Source organism: Heterodontus francisci, chromosome 47, assembly GCF_036365525.1.
Source record: "Heterodontus francisci isolate sHetFra1 chromosome 47, sHetFra1.hap1, whole genome shotgun sequence".
Taxonomy (NCBI): domain Eukaryota; kingdom Metazoa; phylum Chordata; class Chondrichthyes; order Heterodontiformes; family Heterodontidae; genus Heterodontus; species Heterodontus francisci.
The window spans coordinates 16,147,349-16,164,593 of NC_090417.1; the positions used below are offsets into that span (position 1 = coordinate 16,147,349).

The 17,245-nt window shown below is 46.6% G+C and overlaps 1 protein-coding gene across 1 annotated transcript; it reads left to right on the plus strand.

Moving 5' to 3' along the window:
* The first annotated feature begins 3,563 nt into the window (after positions 1–3,563).
* LOC137357202 (beta-1 adrenergic receptor-like) lies at positions 3,564–5,709 on the plus strand. The gene has a single exon (XM_068023361.1). The coding sequence runs from the start codon at positions 3,646–3,648 to the stop codon at positions 4,876–4,878; it is 1,233 nt and encodes a 410-aa protein (XP_067879462.1). The 5' UTR covers positions 3,564–3,645; the 3' UTR covers positions 4,879–5,709.
* Positions 5,710–17,245: the final 11,536 nt, after the last annotated feature.

A 17,245-nucleotide genomic window follows, 5' to 3' on the forward strand; every position in this document is an offset into this window, starting at 1 on the left:
TCTGACTGAATTCCCCCTTCTCAGGCAGGCTTACAGTCTGACTGAATTCCCCCTTCTCAGACAGGGTTACAATCTGACTGAATTCCCCCTTCTCAGACAGGGTTACAGTCTGACTGAATTCCCCCTTCTCAGACAGGGTTACAGTCTGACTGAATTCCCCCTGCTCAGACAGGGTTACAGTCTGACTGAATTCCCCCTTCACAGACAGGGATACAGTCTGACTGAATTCCCCCTTCACAGACAGGGATACAGTCTGACTGAATTCCCCCTTCTCAGACAGGGTTACAGTCTGACTGAATTCCCCCTTCTCAGACAGGCTTACAGTCTGACTGAATTCCCCCTGCTCAGGCAGGGTTACAGTCTGACTGAATTCCCCCTTCTCAGACAGGGATACAGTCTGACTGAATTCCCCCTTCTCAGACAGGGTTACAGTCTGACTGAATTCCCCCTTCTCAGACAGGGTTACAGTCTGACTGAATTCCCCCTTCTCAGGCAGGCTTACAGTCTGACTGAATTCCCCCTTCTCAGGCAGGCTTACAGTCTGACTGAATTCCCCCTTCTCAGGCAGGCTTACAGTCTGACTGAATTCCCCCTTCTCAGACAGGGTTACAGTCTGACTGAATTCCCCCTTCTCAGACAGGGTTACAGTCTGACTGAATTCCCCCTTCTCAGACAGGCTTACAGTCTGACTGAATTCCCCCTTCTCAGACAGGGTTACAATCTGACTGAATTCCCCCTTCTCAGACAGGGTTACAGTCTGACTGAATTCCCCCTTCTCAGACAGGGTTACAGTCTGACTGAATTCCCCCTGCTCAGACAGGGTTACAGTCTGACTGAATTCCCCCTTCTCAGACAGGGATACAGTCTGACTGAATTCCCCCTTCTCAGACAGGGTTACAGTCTGACTGAATTCCCCCTTCTCAGACAGGGTTACAGTCTGACTGAATTCCCCCTTCTCAGACAGGGTTACAGTCTGACTGAATTCCCCCTTCTCAGAGAGGGTTACAGTCTGACTGAATTCCCCCTTCTCAGACAGGGATACAGTCTGACTGAATTCCCCCTTCTCAGACAGGGTTACAGTCTGACTGAATTCCCCCTTCTCAGGCAGGCTTACAGTCTGACTGAATTTCCCCTTCTCAGACAGAGTTACAGTCCGACTGAATTCCCCCTTCTCAGACAGGGTTACAGTCTGACTGAATTCCCCCTTCTCAGGCAGGGATACAGTCCGACTGAATTCCCCCTTCTCAGACAGGGATACAGTCCGACTGAATTCCCCCTTCTCAGACAGGGTTGCAGTCCGACTGAATTCCCCCTTCTCAGACAGGGTTACAGTCTGACTGAATTCCCCCTTCTCATACAGGGATACAGTCTGACTGAATTCCCCCTTCTCAGACAGGGGTACAGTCTGACTGAATTCCCCCTTCTCAGACAGGGTTACAGTCCGACTGAATTCCCCCTTCTCAGACAGGGATACAGTCTGACTGAATTCCCCCTTCTCAGACAGGGATACAGACTGACTGAATTCCCCCTTCTCAGACAGTGATACAGTCTGACTGAATTCCCCCTTGTCAGACAGGGTTACAGTCTGACTGAATTCCCCTTTCTCAGACAGGGTTACAGTCTGACTGAATTCCCCCTTCTCAGACAGTGATACATTCTGACTGAATTCCCCCTTCTCAGACAGGGATACAGACTCCTCATTCCATTTAAACTATTTTGATTGCACTGGGAAAGCGTGTCCCATTGCAGATTCCCTCCAATACTGTCCCAGCAGGACTGCAGGTTTTTAAACAGGAGAGCTCCTCATTCTGTCTCCCCAGTTACTGCCAGACCTGCTGAGTATTTCCAGCACTTTCTCTTATTGATTTCAGATTTCCAGCATGTGCAGTATTTTGCTTTTGTCCAATTGCAAGTCTGTTTGTTGCCTGTGATTTGAAAATAGAAACAGGCAGTGCTGGAAATACGAAGCACTTTGTCTCATTGGCTTTGTTTGATAATGTTGCAATTCGGAGGCCAGCTTTGCCTTCACTTTCCCCCCATACTCCTAGTTATTATTCCAGCTTTCCTGGAATTCAATCGAAAGCTTCATCTCATTGGCATCCTCACTTTCCGTTCATGTTTCATTGCATTTATGTTAGAGTTCTTGGCAAGAGAGGACATTTCCAAGCACTGGGAAATATCTGCAGAAGAGTCTGGATGGGCTGAACGGCCTCATCCAATCTCCTTCTCATCGGCCATTGTTCTCTATAATAACGCTGGGGTTTATTACAACAAATGGTGACAGTGGAGAAACATACATAGCCATCCACTCTCAGCAAGTTCCACTCACCCAGACACACACACAAATGAAGTTCCACTCACACAGAGACACACTGACACAGAGACAGACACACACACAGACACAGAGACATACACACAGATACAGAAAGTTCCACTCGCACAGATACACACACAAATAAAGTTCCACTCACACAGAGACACACTGACACAGAGACAGACACACACACAGAGACATACACACAGATACAGCAAGTTCCACTCACACAGACACACACACAAATGAAGTTTCACTCACACAGAGACACACTGACACAGAGACACAGACACAGAGACATACACACAGATACAGCAAGTTCCACTCACACAGACACACACACAACTGAAGTTCCACTCACACAGAGACACACTGACACAAAGACACAGAGACATGCACACAGATACAGAAAGTTCCACTCACACAGACACACACACATTGAGACAGAGAGACACACACAGACGCAGACTCACAAAATTCCATTCACAGAGAGACAAACACGGCCACAGACCCACAGACACACACAGATACAGAAAGTTCCACTCACACAGACACACACACAAATGAAGTTCCACTCACACAGAGACACAGACACAGAGACATACACACAGATACAGAAAGTTCCACTCACACAGACACACACACAAATGAAGTTCCACTCACACAGAGACACACTGACACAGAGACACAGACACAGAGACATACACACAGATACAGAAAGTTCCACTCACACAGACACACACACATTGAGACAGAGAGACACACACAGATGCAGACTCACAAAATTCCATTCACAGAGAGACAAACACGGCCACAGACCCACAGACACAGAAAGTTCCACTCGTACAGACACACACACACACAGAGATAGAGACACGCACAGAAATCAGCGACACACAAACAGACACAGAAAACGTTCCATTCAGAGACACACAGAGAGACACAGACACTCCAACACAGAAAGTTGCACTCTTACACACACACACTAAATCGCCCAGCCACCCAGACAGACATTGAGAAGGAATCTCTGGGAGGAGAGTTTGATCCAGCTTCCCTGTATCAGAGCTCACTCAGTCTCAGGGTGGTTTCGGAGCTGGACAGACAGAGACAGAAGGTTGGCAATGGGCGGGCTCTGAATGTACAAATGGAGCGGGGCAGATCGAGGCTCATGTGATTTGTTGCCAGCTTGCTGACGTTGGAATGTTTATAAAAGCTGTGAGTTTAAAGCTGTAGAGAGAGAGAGCGAGAGAGAGTGTGTGTGTGTGTGTGTGTGTGTGTGTGAGTGAGTGAGTGTGAGAGAGGAAGATGAGTGCCTGCACTCAGCAGTCTGGATGTGGGATCCACAGACTCCAGTCTATCGTTTCAGTATGAATGGGTCACTCAGTGCCAACAGTACAGCCTCAGCAGATGCCCAGGACGGCAGGGCAGAGTTCGCCTTCTCCCAGCAGTGGGCTCTCGCTGCAATCTTCACTGTCATCATCCTGATCATTGTGATCGGAAACCTGCTGGTCATTCTAGCCATTGCTAAGAACGCACGGCTGCAAACTCTCACCAATGTCTTCATCACCTCGCTGGCTTGTGCAGATCTGATCATGGGAGTTTTTGTGGTGCCACTGGGGGCCACCATCGTGGTCACTGACAAGTGGCTGCTGGATTCTCCTTTCTGTGAGATCTGGACCTCAGTTGATGTGCTGTGTGTGACAGCCAGCATCGAGACTCTGTGTGTGATTGCAATAGACAGATACATCGCCATCTGCTCCCCTCTCAGATATCAGACTGTACTGACCAAAGGACGGGCCAGGGCCATTGTGTGCCTGGTGTGGGCTATCTCAGCTCTCATCTCTTTCCTCCCCATCATGAACCATTGGTGGGAGGACTCGGATATTACTGCCCAGCAGTGCTACAGGGAACCCACCTGCTGTGACTTTGTCACAAACTGGCCCTACGCCATCCTCTCGTCCATCATCTCCTTCTACATCCCTCTGGTCATCATGATCCTCTTATACTCGAAAGTCTTCAGTGAGGCGAAGAAACAGGTGAAGAAGATGGAGAAGAACAAGCCAAGGTTTGGGGAAAAGCAACAGGTAGTCAACAAGACCAACAAAAGGAGACCTTCCAAACTGCTGCCCCTCAAAGACCACAAGGCTCTGAAGACCCTGGGAATCATCATGGGAACCTTCACTCTGTGTTGGTTGCCTTTCTTCCTGGCCAACATTGTACAGGCAGTGTCTAGAAACTGGATACCAAGGACACTCTTCCTCTTCTGTAACTGGCTTGGCTACGTCAACTCTGGCTTCAATCCTTTCATCTACTGTCGCAGTTCCGACTTCAGAAGAGCCTTCAAGGAACTGCTCTGCTTCCAGGAGGGCAGGATCCAAGAGGGCAGGATCCAGGGCAATGCCACCAAGGCAGCCTGGTGCTCTTGTGGCTTCAGCTTGCCCACTGCCCCCCGGCCGAGTCTGGGAGTCCAGGAGGCGGACAGTAGGAGCAGGGGCCAGGAGGAGAGTGATGCCTGTCAGCAAGTCAATGGGAATGTCAAACGGAACCTGGAATCGGTGATCTGAACAAGCAAAGGAGCCAGGGAGCTGTCCCATCCCCCCAGCAGCTATACCTCTGTCTCACTCCAACATACATCATTGCAGGTGTGTTTGAGATTGACAGCGCTGTGTTCTCCAACTCTCTGTCATCATTTCACATGGGGCAAGGGGGGGGCTTCAAATGTGCAATGATCCAATCAATGGACTCCTCACAGCAAAGATACAGCAAGATCTTCACCAGAAGTTCAGGTAACTTGAATGAAAGGACTTTCAATGAAAAGTGGTGTGTGTTCTGGCAGGATCTTCATCTAGACAACTACTCACAAGAAGCCAGTCAGTCTCCCACAATAGATCGAGCCCAGCTGTCGTGTAGAAAATACCCTTATTCCCCCCCAGCCAGATGTGGCAATATTAGAATCTGCTGAGATTTCTCTTTGGTAAACACCCAATTCTTTGAGAGCTTTCCTTCCCACTGCAGTTGTGCAGTTTGCATAGTCCTGTCTTTATTATCCTGTTTAACACTGATGGTCTTGCTGCCTATTTAATAAGCTGGGGTGTATTGATAATGCCACTCTTTCCCAGTCGTTAAACTTAAGTGTAGAGGTGCGACTGTGAAAGGGATGTTTCAGACATGCGGGGGTGAATATTTCATGGAATAAATTGTCATTAAAAAAAGTAATGACGGTTCTTGCCAGAAGCTCTTTGATGTCTGTTTTCTATTCCAGTTTTAATGAGAATTGTCATTGACGAAGTGTTAACTATTGAATCAGAGAGAAACTCTCGAATTAAACAGTTTTCTTTACAGATCTATTATATATGTGACATTTGAAAGTGAAAAATAAATGTTGGAAATGCTATGGTATTCATGTAATTTTAAGTTATTTTTTTACCATGATGTTACACCTGCAATTCCCATTATTAAAGTTATTTTTACAATAGTCCTCCTGTTGTACAGCTCTTTACCTCGGCAAGTTCTGAGAATCCATTTCCTGGGCAGTTCTTTTTCTTTTTGAGTGGGGGCTGGATGGTGTTTGGGATGCTTTGACCTCCTGCAGCTTTTCTGCTCCACAATGAAGTTAGAGAAATGGTGGAATTGATTTGACCTGCCTTCACTGGAGGGGCAACAGATAAAGCTAGGGTCTGCGGAGGAAATTGCAAGGCAGCCATGCCAGCACGAGGTCAGATCGGATTCAGCTGTATAGCTCAAAGCTGCAAAGCTGCCAGGTTCGAGTTGGGGTGGGGGGGCGGGGTGATGGGGGGAAATCCAGAGGCTTCCTGTCAGGGCAAGAACAGGGATGAGAGAATCAGAGAACTGACTGCACAGGAAGAGCCCATTACAGCCGAATTCCAACTAATGATGTGCAGCTCTCTGTTCTCCACTCATTCCCTATACCCTTCTTTTGTCTTTCCCCCTTCCAAAAGCCTTATCCTTTTAAATAATGCTGCAGCCTCTGCCTCAGCAACCACTTGTGGAAACATTCTTCATCACTTTCTGTGTCTAACCTTGCCCTTGGTTTTTGCGGGGGATAATTGGGAGTCCCTTTCTTCCTGCTATCGACTTGTTGAAATAAGGCAAACAATCTTGCAGTGTTTATCCTCTCCAAAGTTTTTGTGACTTGGAAAACCTCCATTCCATTCAATCTGAACCATCTCCCGCCCAGAGAAAATGCTTTTCTCTGAAGTCATTGCACCAGTTATCTCACTGAAACTCCTGACACAATTCTCCATGCTCAGAAACAACACTTTGTCCAACTTCAACATCACCATAGTTTTGGGATGATCTTCCTTATTCAGTTGTGAAGCAGAGAAATAACTGATAGATCCATAAATGGCACTTCATGCCCCCGACTCTCTGCCTGACTTGCTGAGTGTTTTCAGCATTTCGCCTTTTCACCTTTGATTGCCAATTACTACAATTTTATTTTCTTTCAATTTTCAAGTTCCTCGCTTTTGTGATATATTGAGTGTCCTGTGCAGGAAAGCCACAATCCCATTTTCCCTTGTTATACGCCTCTTCCTCCATATCCAATGTCTGCCTCATAACTCTCTGCTCCCTGATCCTTTTAACCAAAAATGGTCTGCTGCATATTTCTCTGCTTTGCAGTGCACCTTTCTGCCCATTCCATTCACCTGTTTGTGTCCCTCTGCAGCTTCTTGTATTCTTCATCATCTCTCCCCACCGAGCCACCCGCCACATTGGGTTTTGCACTCACAGATTTCATTCTCATTGCTCTTGTGTCTGCATCCAATTCGATTCTGTTTCGAGCCCAGAAACAAGCCATTTCGCCCACCTGGACCATCCTGGTATTTATGCTCCACATGAGCTTCCTCTCACACTCTTCCCCCAATCCCATCAGCGTATCCCTCTCTTCCTCATGTTTATTTAACTTCCTCTACAATACATCTAAGCTAGTGGCCTCTACCACTCCCTGCAGGAACCAGTTCCAATTTATATAAATGCCAACAGGTTACTGTAAAGATGCCTGTGACACATTGTCCGGAATGTGAAAAACCTGTATTTACCACTCCCCTTTGTTTGAGCTCCTCAGCCATCCCTCGAACCATGTGTCTCCATTCCCTTTAATGCTATGTACTTTCATGACAGTAACAAGCCTCTTGCATGGCACTGTACCAAATGCCTTCTGAAAATGCAGATGCTAAGTAAAGTCATACTTGCAGTTCTGTACCACCTTTCAGGACCTCAAGTCATCCCAAAGCCAATGAAGTACTTTTTGAAGTGCAGTCACTGTCGTAATGTAGGAAAGACAGCAGCCAATTCGCGCATCGCAAGATCCCACAATTACAATGCGATAATGCCCAAATCATCTGTTTTTGTCAGGTAGAGTGAGAGATAAATATTGCCCAAAGCACAATTCCCCTGCTCTTCCACCTGAGAGGGCAGACGGGACCTTGGTTTAATGAATCCAGCAGAAGATGGCACCTCCAACACTGCAGCACTCCTGCAGTCTCCACTAGATTGCCTGCTGAATTCCCTGGGGTGGGACTTGAAGCCTTGATCTCCAGATTCAGAGGTGAGAGCACGACCACTGAGCCATGGCTGACGTACAACATCCACTGCCGCCCCTGTGTCGACACATTCTGTGATATTCTCAAAAAAACTGCTGAAATTCAATGTGTGCTGTCTGTCCCTGCTTAACCCACACTGAACTTCTGAGGAGCAATTTTCTCAAGACAGCACTTTCCAACTGAGTTCACCATGATTTCTCCTTTCTTCAAAAAACCACAGGCACAATTCCCCATTAAATACAGTCAATGAAAAAGTCAAGTTGCCCAGAAAAAGCCCTTCAAGAGGACTGGCTCAGCAGTTTTGGTGTTGGTTTGAATTCTCCCATTTTCAAATCCCCACAAAAAAGCAAACTCGGTCCTATTGAAAATGACAATGATGCACAGGTGTAGTCACCTGAAGCTTGTGATTTCTGGAAATAACCGCACTTATTAACAAAGATGACCATTTTGAACCCTCTCATACCCATCCGAATACACACTCGACATCCTCACTATAAACAATACTCTGAGTCAGCCCTGTTGACTGTTGCAATTGATTTGGTCATCTTGTACTTATGAGACTGTGGAGAAGTAAACTTTGAGAATTTACAACACAGAAACAGGCCATTCAGCCCAAGTGATCAATGCTGGTGTTTATGCTCCACGTCCTTCCATTCCTGATGGGTTTACCAAGCTTTCCCTTAAACGTGTTGAGACTATTTGCCTCAACTATTCCCTTTCGTCGTGATTTCCATGTCCCACCACATCACTCCAATTGCTGAATAGGACACATCAGCAGGTGTTAAGATTATAATGATTTCAAGTGTAAAAATATGAACGCAGCATTCTAAAAAAACAGCAAAAAGGGAACTGCTGGAAACTCAATAGTCACGGTTTCCATGACAGTTTCTAAGTTGCTTGTGCTTTGTCCTCCCAGACATCTTGCCTGAAGTTTGGACATAGCCTTGAATCTCCTTCCCAGAAATCGACTGAAATCGGGACAGGTGACGGGTGTGTAGGTCACACCTGAAATATGCTCCTGGCAAGTTCTTGGAACACCAAATTAGGAATTCTCCCCTCTTAAGTTCCAAATTGTCAAGGGAAAATCCAATCTCATCAAGATCTAAACTTATAGAAATATTGATGAAGTACTATTTTTCTCCACTTGATTTATTCTGCTCTGTTTCACACTTCTCAAAAAAAATCCACCTATCCCCTTCTCGTTCCTTTACTTAGCTGCAGATTTTTCTTCAAAGCGAGAGTCTCGTGTCAAAATCTCTGGGTGTTGCCACCCGATATCGCTGGGAAAAACTGGAACTCGAAGCCTGCATTTGTGGTGTGCCCACTTCTGGCAGCAGAGAGTGGCAGAGGATGGGAAACAACATCTCCCTGACCGAGATGGCACTGGCTGAGGCTGCGGACCCAGAACATGCAGTATTCCAGTTGCTAGTTCCTGTCTGTGAGGCAGGAGCAGCTCAACGTTTCCCCCCCTTCCCAATAACCCCTTACAACTTATTGAAAACTCTTCCAGCAGAGGGTGCGAGGCCAGTGTCAGGAATGGTGGGAATATGGAGTGGATTCATGTGTGAAATTCTCAGAGGGCTTGACAGGGTCCATGCTGAGAGGCTGTTTTCCCCTGGCTGGAGTGTCTAAAACAAGGGGACTAAGTCCCAGGATAAGAGATCAGCCATTTCGGACTGAGATGAGGAGGAATTTCTTCACTCTAGGGGTTGAGAATCTTTGGAATTCTCTACCCCAGGTGGCTGTGGATGCTCAGTCATTGTGTATATTCAAGACTGAGATTGTTAGATCTTTGCGCATTGAGGGAATTAAGGGTCAGGGGAAAGGATGGGGAAAGTCAAGTTGAGGTACAGCAGCTGTGATGTGTTTGAATGGTGGAGCAGGCTCAAAGGGCCAAATGGCCTCCTCCTGTTGCAATATTTATTATTCAGTCAGGCATGAAAGGGTAGAGGAAACAGCAGGTAACTAGCATTGGAGCAGATAGCTCTCTTAAGGAGCCGAGTTTGGCAATGGTGGGTTGACTGATGTCCCCACTCTGACTGCAATAGAAGAGAATTCTCCATGAGTCTGTCAACACTGAAATGAAGGAAGGCGTCACTGGGACTTGCCCAGGAATCGCAAGCTCTGCTTTTCACCCTGTATTTTACTTTCAATATTTAATTTGTACTGATTGATGGGTGAGTGGAAGGAATATTTGGCAGCACTTTGAAACAAGCTAACCTGAAAAGAGCTCACTGAATGCCTTGAAGCAGTGCACTGGGGAACTGTGGACCATTGCATCAAGCTGTGTTCTCACAGAGGGAACTGAGATTTTCTGAATGGAAACGAAGATGCAGGATAGAAAAGAGCCTTCAATTATTCAGCAGCTCCAGAACTAACCAGAGCAGAATCAACACTGTGCAGAAAGATTGAAATTCCCCTCAACGTTTGACCCAAGACACAAATTGAAGTGACATGCAAACTTACACTGCATGCAGTTAAAAGTGGTGATTGAACAGCATGGAAAACCTTGCAATTGGTTGAAGGGGAGTATAAATATGGCAAGACAATCGACTAGAAAGTGCTAATTTGAGACTGATGAGAAGATAGCACTGGGTACCAACAGAATGAGAGGAAGACACAATTTATCAGTCGACTTAGCAAATGGACTACACCCTTTGATGATTTAGGAAATGACCCCAAGTGTTTCAAATCACAATCTCACTAATTTCAGGGGTAATTTTTGCCACCCGCACATGTTAGAAAGTCACATGAACACACCCACAATTTCCTGCCATTTGCCTCGGTCAGATACGGTAGCTCATTGTCGACACCAATTTGGGAAAGATGATCATTGACAAAAAATGGCAGGCTATAAATTTCCCCTTCTGGCTTGAAGCACACATGGTGCAAGTGGAAACAGACGAACAAGTGTCTTCAGAGTTATCTGTTGCTTGTCCCCCACCCTTTCAAATCAGCCATCAGCCCACCCTCCTCAAAATACCCACCCATTGTCTGAGAAACTACCAGCCCATCTCCAAAGTACTTGAAGGTTCTGTTGTCTCCCAAATCCATTCCACCTTTGTTTCCAACAGCTGCATGTTTGAACCCCTTCACTGAAATGGCTCCAATCCAAGTCACAAAAGACATCCTCTGTGACAATGGTGCCCTATACCTCCTCATCCTTCTCAACCTATCTGCAACTGTCTAACACATCACTGGCACCATGAACCATACTAAAGGTGATTACAACTCTCACCCACCAGGAGTTTAGAGAATTCCCATGGTTTAAGACAGTAACGACTCTCTTGTGTTCACAAAGGCAAGTCTCATATCCGACAGTCCGAGGACTCGGGATGGGAGCTTTGAACTTCTCAGAAAGGGTTTTTGATGGAGTAGATGGGCAGAAACTACTTCCAGTGGTTGGAGGGTCAGTGTCAGTAAGAGCCTTGTGAGAGACATCAGCTTGATGTCCAGTTGCTGAAACCTAAACCCTCCTTGTCTGATATAAATAAACCTCCCACTTCCACAAAAGTCCAATTCAATTATTGCACGCTGGCTAACAAGTGGCTTTGTTCCTGTGTCGAGGATATTATTGGCCTGGATGAGAGAGAGAGAGAGAGAGGAAAATGTCAGCATTCCAATTCCCCACTTAACTTTCTCCACAAAGGGGGTGGGGCAACTCAATCCAAAAGAACCAACACGTATTTCGATAGCGCCTTTCACATCCCAAAGAGCTTTACAGCCAATCGTGTACTTTTTGAAGTGTGGTCAACGCTGTCATGTTGGAAACACAGCAGCTAATTTTGTGCACAGCAAGATCCCACAAACCACAATGCGATAATGACATTTTAGTGATGTTCATTGTGCGATAAATATTGACCAGCGGGCTCTTTTACATCCAACCCAGAGGGAAGACAGTGCTCAGTTTAACGGCTAATCAGAAAGACATTTCAGACTGAGACGGGCAGACATTTCTTTCCTCAGAGGGTGGTGAATCTGTGGAATTCTCTACCGCAGAGGGCTATGGAAGCTCAGTCATTGAGTATATTCAAGAGAGAGACAGATAGATTTCGAAATATTAAGGATATCAAGCGTTATGGAGATAGTGCAGGAAAAAACTATTGAGGTAGGAGATCGGTCATGATCTCCTTGAATGGTGGAGCAGGTTCGACGGGCCGAACGGCCAACTGCTACTCATATTTCCTATGATCCTATGACAGTGCAGCACTCCCTCAGCACTGCACTTGGAGGGTCAGCTGAGATTTGATGCTTAACTATCTCGAGTGAGATTGATGCCACGACTTGCTGACTCAGAGGTGAGAGTGTTATCAACTCAGGCAGCACGAATATTAAGGTTGATAATTTATCGACACAAGTATAAACTCGGGATAGATTTTCAGCTCAATCTCCAGGCACAAAGCCAGCCTTGTGGATTGGCTACTGGAAATGGAAACTGCCCAAGATTGATCTGGAGCCATGGGTTCGAATCCCAACACAGCAGAAGGTGGAATTTGAATTTAATTAATAAATCTGGAATTAAAAGCTAGTCTAATGATGGCCATGAAACCATTGTCGATTGTTGTAAAAACCCATCTGGTTCACTAATGTCCTTTAGGGAAGGAAATCTGCTGTCCTTACCTGGTCTGACCTACATGTGACTCCAGACCCACAGCAATGTGTTTGACTCTTCCATGCCCTCCGAAATGGCCGAGCAAGCCACTCAGTTGTATCTTACCGCTACGAAGTTAATAAAAAGGAATGAAACCGGACGGACCACCCGGCATCGACCTAGGCACTGGAAACGACAAAGGCAAACCCAGCCCCGTCAACCCTGCAAAGTCCTCTTTACTAACATCTGGGGGCTTGTGCCAAAGTTGGGAGAGCTGTCCCATAGACTAGTCAAGCAACAGCCTGACATAGTCATACTCACGGAATCACACCTTACAATGTCCCAGACACTGCCATCACCATCCCTGGGTATGTCCTGTCCCACCCAGTGTTAGTAATGAGGATTTTGTAGGGTCGACATGGCTGGGTTTACCGTTGTCATTTCCGGTGCCTCGGTCGATGTACCAGAGAGCTGAATGAGCTCTAAAAATAAAAGATACAACAGCTAGATCTTACATTAGCTTCCCCATTAGATTGGGAGGTACTCATTAATATTACAAAAAACTACTTTGTTATTCTTCCTTGATGTGTTGGAAATTTTTTGGAATTCTCACTATCATCTTAATGGCAGACTTGGTATCTCTTTAATAGATTTTCCCATGACTTGTTTAACTATGGTGGCTATTGTAGAGGTTACAGGATGGGAGGGTAACTAGCCTGAACTAGAATCTGGGCCCAAACTAGTCAAAAGCATGAGGTGAGAGCCAAAGTTCTAATTTGTGCATTCCGTACACCATCAACATTCTATGTTAGCAATCTGTCGAGATTGTAATTATGCAGGACAGACCCAGCAGAGGTGGTGGCACAGTGGTATACAGTCAGGAGGGGGTTGCCCTGGGAGGTCTCAACATCGACTCTGGACCTCATGAAGTCTCATGGCATCAGGTCAAACATGGACAAGGAAACCTGATTACCACCTACCGCCCTCCCTCAGCTGATGAGTCAGTACTCCTCCATGTTGAACACCACTTGGAGGAAGCACTGAGGGTGGCGAGGGCACAAAATGTACTCTGGGTGGGGGACTTCAATGTCCATCACCAAGAGTGGCTCATTAGCACCACTACTGACCGAGCTGGGCGAGTCCTGAAGGACATATCTGCTGGACTGGGTATGCGGCAGGTGGTGAGGGAACCAACAAGAGGGGAAAATATACTGGTCCTCACCAATCTGCCTGCTGCAGATGCTTCTGTCCATGATCGTATTGATAGGAGTGACCACCGCACAGTCTTTGTGGAGACGAAGTCTCACCTTCACATTGAGGATACCGTCCATCGTGCTGTGTGGCACTGTCACTGTGCTAAATGGGATAGATTTCAAACAGATCTAGCAATGCAAAACTGGGCATCCATGAGACGCTGTGGGCCATCAGCAGCAGCAGAATTGTACTCAACCACAATCTGTAACCTCATGGCCCGGCATATCCCCCCTCTACCATAACCATCAAGCCAGCAGAGCAACCCTGGTTTAATGAAGAGTGCAGGCGGGCACGCTAGGAGCAGCACCAGGCATACCTCAAAATGAGGACTGTCTGTGTGCCAAACTGCGTAAGCAGCATGCGATAGACAGAGCAAAGCAATCCCATAACCAACGGATCAGAACTAAGCTCTGCAGTCCTGCCACATCCAGCCGTGAATGGTGGTGGACAATTAAAAAACTAACTGAAGGAAGTGGCTCCACAAATATCCCCATCCTCAATGATGGGGGAGCCCAACACATCAGGGCGAAAGATAAGGCTGAAGCAGTTGCAACAATCTTCAGCCAGAAGTGCCGAGTTGATTATCCATCTCGGCCTCCTCCTGAAGTCCCCAGCATCACAGATGCCAGACTTCAGCCAATTCGATTCACTCCGCCTTTTATTAAGAAACAACTGAAGGCACTGGATACTGCCAAAGCTATGGGCCCTGGCAATATTCCGGCAATAGTACTGAAGACCTGTGCTCCAGAATTTGCCGCGCCCCTAGCCAAGCTGTTCCAGTGCAGCTACAACACTGGCATCAACCCTGCAATGTGGAAAATTGCCCAGGTATGTCCTGTACACAAAAAGCAGGACAAGTCCAACCTGACCAATTACCGCCCCATCAGTCTACTCTCAATCATCAGTAAAGTGATGGAAGGTGTCATCAACAGTGCCATCAAGCGGCACTTGCTCAGCAATAACCTGCTCAGTGACACTCAGTTTGTGTTCCAACAGGGCCATTCAGCTCCTGACCTCATTATAGCCTTGGTTCAAACATGGACAAAAGAGCTGAACTCAAGAGGTGAGGTGAGAGTGACTGCCCTTGACATCAAGGCAGCATTTGACCGAGTTTGGCATCGAGGAGCCCTAACAAATCTGGACTCAATGGGAATCAGGTGGAAAACCGCCCACTGGTTGGAGTCATACCTAGCGCAAAGGAAGATGGTTGTGGTTGTTGGAGGTCAATCATCTGAGCTCCAGGACATCACTGCAGGAGTTTCTCAGGGTAGTGTCCTCGGCCCAACCATCTTCAGCTGCTTCATCAATGACCTTCCTTCAATCAGAAGGTCAGAAGTGGGGATGTTCGCTGATGATTGCACAATGTTCAGCACCATTCGTGACTCCTCAGATACTGAAGCAGTCCGTGTAGAAATGCAGCAAGACCTGGACAATATCCAGGCTTGGGCTGATAAGTGGCAAGTAACATTCGTGCCACACAAGTGCCAGGCAATGACCATCTCCAACAAGAGAGAATCAAACCATCTCCCCTTGACATTCAATGGCATTACCATCGCTGAATCCCCCTCGATCAACATCCTGGGGGCTACCATTGACCAGAAACTGAACTGGAGTAGCCATATAAATACCGTGGCTACAAGAGCAGGTCAGAGGCTAGGAATCCTGAGGCGAGTAACTCACCTCCTGACTCCCCAAAGCCTGTCCACCATCTACAAGGCACAGGTCAGGAGTGTGATGGAATACTCTCCACTTGCCTGGATGGGAGCAGTTCCAACAACACACAGCATCCAGGACAAAGCAGCCCGCTTGATTGGCACCCCATCCACAAACATTCACTCCCTCCACCACCGACGCACAGTGGCTGCAGTGTGTACCATCTACAAGATGCACTGCAGCAACTCGTCAAGCCTCCTTCAACAATACCTTCCATACCCTTGACCTCTTCCAACGAGAAGGACAAAGGCAGCAAATACATGGGAACACCATCACCTGCAAGTTCCCCCTCCAAGTCACACACCATCCTGACTTGGAACTATATCACCGTTCCTTCACTGTCGCTGGGTCAAAATCCTGGAACTCCCTCCCTAACAGCACTGTGGGTGTACCTACCCCACATGGACTGCAGCGGTTCAAGAAGGCAGCTCACCACCACCTTCTCAAGGGCAATTAGAGATGGGCAATAAATGCTGGCCTGGCCAGTGACGCCCACATCCCATGAATGAATAAAAAAAAAATTTAAGCGTTTCAATTGAAATGGGTCCTTTCCAAAACGGCGTGGGGGGTGGGGGGCGAAGGGACCGAACTGGATTGCCAGAAATGACAATAATACACCCGAGAAGGTAAATCCTGAGTCTTCTGCATTCATGAAAAAATAGGTTGCAACTGTTGTTACTCATTGTTCAAAGTTGCATTCAGTATTGCAAAGGACAATCTTTGAAATGTCTACCTCTGGTGTTGAGCTCATTCCAACCTCTGGAATGATTTGATTTTTTTAATGCATTGTAGGTTTTGCTAGCAAAGCCAGCATTTATTGGCCATCCCTTATTGGCTTGAAGAAGGTGGAGATGATTCTACTTCTTGACCCCTGGCATTCCCTTTACGTTTAAGGTCCTGCCTCAGTATTTTTAAAAGGAGCACACATTTGGTCATTTCTCTCAGAATGGTAAAGGAGTGGGGGTGGACATAATAAGCTCAATATGTAGAAATTGCAGGGTCTCCTTATGCCATCTGCATACTCTTTTGGCTGTGTGGATAAATTCTCATCTCCCGGCTAGCTCTTTTGCCAATTCTCTGAAACCTGGATTCTCTTGTTACTGAATCTCCTGCCACTGCAAATCCTTTTTCTTCAGTTACCCGATCAAACCCCTTGTCATTTTGAAGACCTCTACCAAATCACTCCTCAACTCGAAGGAAAACAAAGCCAGTTTCTCCAGTCTTCCCACATAACCGAGGTCCTTTGCACCTGGCACCATTCGAGTAAATCTCCTCTGCACTCTCTCCAAGACCATGTCATCTGTTCAAAGGTGCAGTGCCCAGGATTGAACACGATACTCCAACTGAGACATAACCAATGATCTATAAAGATTGCTTTTTGTACTTTGTGTCTCTATTTGTAAAGGTCATGATCCTGTCTGCTTTTTCAACAGCCTTCCCAACTAGCCCTGCCACCAAAGTTTTGTGGATCTGAACCGAAACCCCCTACAAAATGGTACCTTCTTGTTGATTCTGCACCTCATACTTCCTTTCAAAATGCATCACTTCAAATTTCTCTGCATGAAATTTCATCAGCCATGTGTCTGGACCATTGTAGCAGTCTGTCTGGCCCGACTGAAGTCTGCTACTATTCCTCTCATTGCTTACTACATTCCCAAGTTTCGTGTCATTTGCCAACTTGGGAATTATCTGAGATTTATCATAAACTTCCTATTTTTGTTTCATTTTAATCTCAATATCTTGAGTTATCCCGGAAGCTTGCTCTCTGCATGCCCCTCCTCTGCCTCTCCTTGGAATGTCTTTAGTCTG

Excerpts from the sequence above, each read along its gene's own strand:
- LOC137357202 (XM_068023361.1), top strand. The coding sequence starts at position 3,646 with ATGTGGGATCCACAGACTCCAGTCTATCGTTTCAGTATGAATGGGTCA.